Source organism: Lagopus leucura, unplaced genomic scaffold (genome assembly GCF_019238085.1).
Source record: "Lagopus leucura isolate 7727_CA_CO unplaced genomic scaffold, USGS_WTPT01 34107-0_obj-0_obj, whole genome shotgun sequence".
Taxonomy (NCBI): domain Eukaryota; kingdom Metazoa; phylum Chordata; class Aves; order Galliformes; family Phasianidae; genus Lagopus; species Lagopus leucura.
Genome location: NW_024967494.1, coordinates 1 through 3108, shown reverse-complemented (window position 1 = coordinate 3108; position 3108 = coordinate 1). Strand labels below are relative to the sequence as shown.

Genomic DNA, 3108 nt, shown 5'->3' with positions numbered 1-3108 from the left:
GAAACGGTATGTTGAAGGAGCTGCATCTCATTAGTACAGTATTATTTCATCTGATTGGAGAAGAACGGTGCCTTCATTCGGAAGCGCATATAGTAGGATAGATAATTTACCGGCTGGTAAGTGCCAAGGCATTTTCTCTTCCACTTTCAGCTTTCTAACCGGGTCTCCTGCTTGGTGCTGGGGCACAGAACAGCCTACCCCGAGGCAGGCTGAGCGCTCCATCCTGGCTGCCTCCGAGCTGTCACTTCCCCTTAGATCTGCTGATCGCATGGGCATGTGCTTTAGCAAGATTAATCATCTCTAAACGCTTTAATCAGCTAAAATGACTAATATGTGGTATGTATCTATCTATGATAATTTACCAGCTGCAATAATGTTGTGGTTGTGTTCAGATGGGGAATGTTTTCCTTTAGATCAGGGTTGTTAACCATTTGCTGCTTTAAAGATATTGTGGGGGTGCCGGAAGGGAAGCGTTCTGGTAGGGACATCAGCAAACCTCACATTCCTCCCAACTTACCTACAGAATGCACGGAGCTGGCAGGGAGAGAGATGGAAGGGCTGGAATTTGGTAACTTTGAGAGTTTGCATGGATGAGAATCATAGAATGGCCTGGGTTGAAAAGGACCCCAATGATCATCCAGTTTCAACCCCCCTGCTATGTGCAGGGTCGCCAACCAGCAGACCAGGCTGCCCAGAGCCACATCCAGCTTGGCTTTGAATGCCTCTAAGGGATGGGGCATCCACAGCCTCCTCGGGCAATCTGAGAGCTGTAGTGAGACAGCAGAGAGTCCCACTGGGGAGATATCCCTGTATCCATGCGGGCGATGATGGCTATAAGCCTTGCAAACAAGTAGCAACGACGTGTGGTTGTGAACGATGGTGCTGTGGTGGAACACAGGCAGAGAGGCAACACGTCCTGCTGTGTGCTCGTGTTGCTGTAGGGTCTGCATGTGCTCTCCTGGTTATATAGGTGGCACCTCCTGGGGGGCGGAGGGAGGCTGATATCGCGTGATTAAACCTTCAACATCTCTTAGGTATAAATCAGGGCAAGGCTCGCGCATCTGACACCCTCAGAGCGTGTTGTGAACATCCAGCCAAGCACTGCTGAACTTTGCAGGAGTCTGACACAAGTCTGGCAGGTAGGGGCTCGGTGTATGGAGCGGGGCAGGACAGGGATACTGAAAATCTGCATTTTGTTTCCCATTGCAGTTTTGTAAACGTCAACAAATGATGAAACCTTCCTCGGCAGAGACGCTTCACAAAGGAAGGATGTGGTGGATAATTCTTCTAAGCACAATTGCTCTAGCATGGACTACACCCATCCCCTTAATAGAGGACTCGGAGGAACTGGATGAGCCTTGCTTCGATCCATGCTACTGTGAAGTGAAGGAGAGCCTTTTCCATATACATTGTGACAACAAGGGATTTATAAATATTAGTCAGATAACAGAGTCGTGGTCGAGACCTTTTAAACTTTATCTGCAGAGGAATTCCATGAGGAAATTGTACACCAACAGTTTTCTTCACTTAAACAACGCTGTGTCCATTAACCTCGGGAACAATGCACTGCAGGACATTCAGACGGGGGCTTTTAATGGGCTCCGAGTCCTGAAGAGGTTGTATTTGCACGAGAACAAATTGGACATTTTCAGAAACGACACTTTCCTGGGTTTGGAAAGTCTGGAATATCTGCAGGCAGATTACAATGTCATTAAGCGGATTGAAAGCGGGGCGTTTCGAAACCTAAGTAAATTGAGGGTCCTTATCCTAAATGACAATCTCATCCCCATGCTTCCCACCAACCTATTTAAGTCCGTGTCCTTAACCCACTTGGACTTGCGCGGGAACAGGTTGAAAGTGCTCTCGTACCGCGGGATGTTGGACCACATTGGCAGGAGCCTGATGGAGATTCAGCTGGAGGAGAACCCGTGGAACTGCACGTGTGAGATCGTGCAGCTGAAGAGCTGGCTGGAGCGCATCCCCTACACCGCCTTGGTAGGGGACATCACCTGCGAGACCCCCTTCCACTTCCACGGCAAGGACCTGCGGGAAATCAAGCGGAGCAAGCTGTGCCCCATGCTGTCCGACTCCGAGGTGGAAGCCAGCCTGGGCATCCCCCAGCTGTCCTCCAGCAAGGAGAACGCATGGCCTACCAAGCCCTCCTCCATGCTGTCCTCCTTCCATTTCACCGCTTCCTCGGTTGAGTACAAAACCTCCAACAAGCAGCCCAAGCCCACCAAGCAGCCCCGGGTGCCCCGGCCTCCTCCAACGCCCCGTGGGCTGTACCCTGGGCCCAACCAGCCGCCCGTGGCCGCCTACCAGACCCGGCCCCCCATCCCCATCATCTGCCCCACGGGCTGCTCCTGCAGCTTGCACATCAACGACCTGGGCCTGACAGTCAACTGCAAGGAGAGAGGCTTCCACAACATCTCTGAGCTCCTGCCCAGGCCCCTGAATGCCAAGAAGCTGTACCTGAGTGGGAATTTGATACAGAAAATCTACCGCTCCGATTTCTGGAATTTTTCCTCTTTGGATCTCTTACACCTGGGGAACAACCGCATTTCCTATGTGCAGGACGGGGCTTTTATCAACCTGCCCAATCTCAAGAGCCTCTACCTGAACGGCAACGACATCGAGCGGCTCACCCCGGGCATGTTCCGGGGCCTGCAGAGCTTGCATTACCTGTACTTCGAGTACAACCTGATCAGGGAAATCCAGCCGGCGGCCTTCAGCCTCATGCCCAACCTGAAGCTGCTCTTCCTCAACGACAACCTGCTGCGCACTCTGCCCACCGACGCCTTTGCCGGCACCTCGCTGGCCCGGCTCAACCTCCGCAACAACCACTTCTTGGCGCTGCCGGTGGCCGGGGTGCTGGAGCACCTGCATGCCATCGTGCAGATCGACCTGAAGCTCAACCCCTGGGACTGCACCTGCGAGCTGGTGCCTCTCAAGCAGTGGCTGGAGGCCCTCAGCTCAGTCAGCGTGGTGGGCGAGGTGCTGTGCGCCAGCCCCGAGCGCTTGGCCCGACGCGACCTCCGCGCCCTGGAGCTGGCCGCGCTCTGCCCCGCCGCCCTCCGCCCCGCCGCCGCCGCCGCCGCTTCGCCCCCC

The 3108-nt window shown here is 54.2% G+C and overlaps 1 protein-coding gene across 1 annotated transcript; it reads left to right on the top strand.

Moving 5' to 3' along the window:
• Positions 1-692: 692 nt before the first annotated feature.
• SLITRK3 (SLIT and NTRK like family member 3) lies at positions 693-3061 on the top strand (the record flags this gene model as incomplete). The annotated part of the gene is made up of 2 exons (XM_042893860.1): positions 693-1139; positions 1250-3061. A coding segment is annotated over exon 2 (1792 nt), but the record flags the coding sequence as incomplete, so codon positions are not given.
• Between the last annotated feature and the right edge of the window lie 47 nt (positions 3062-3108).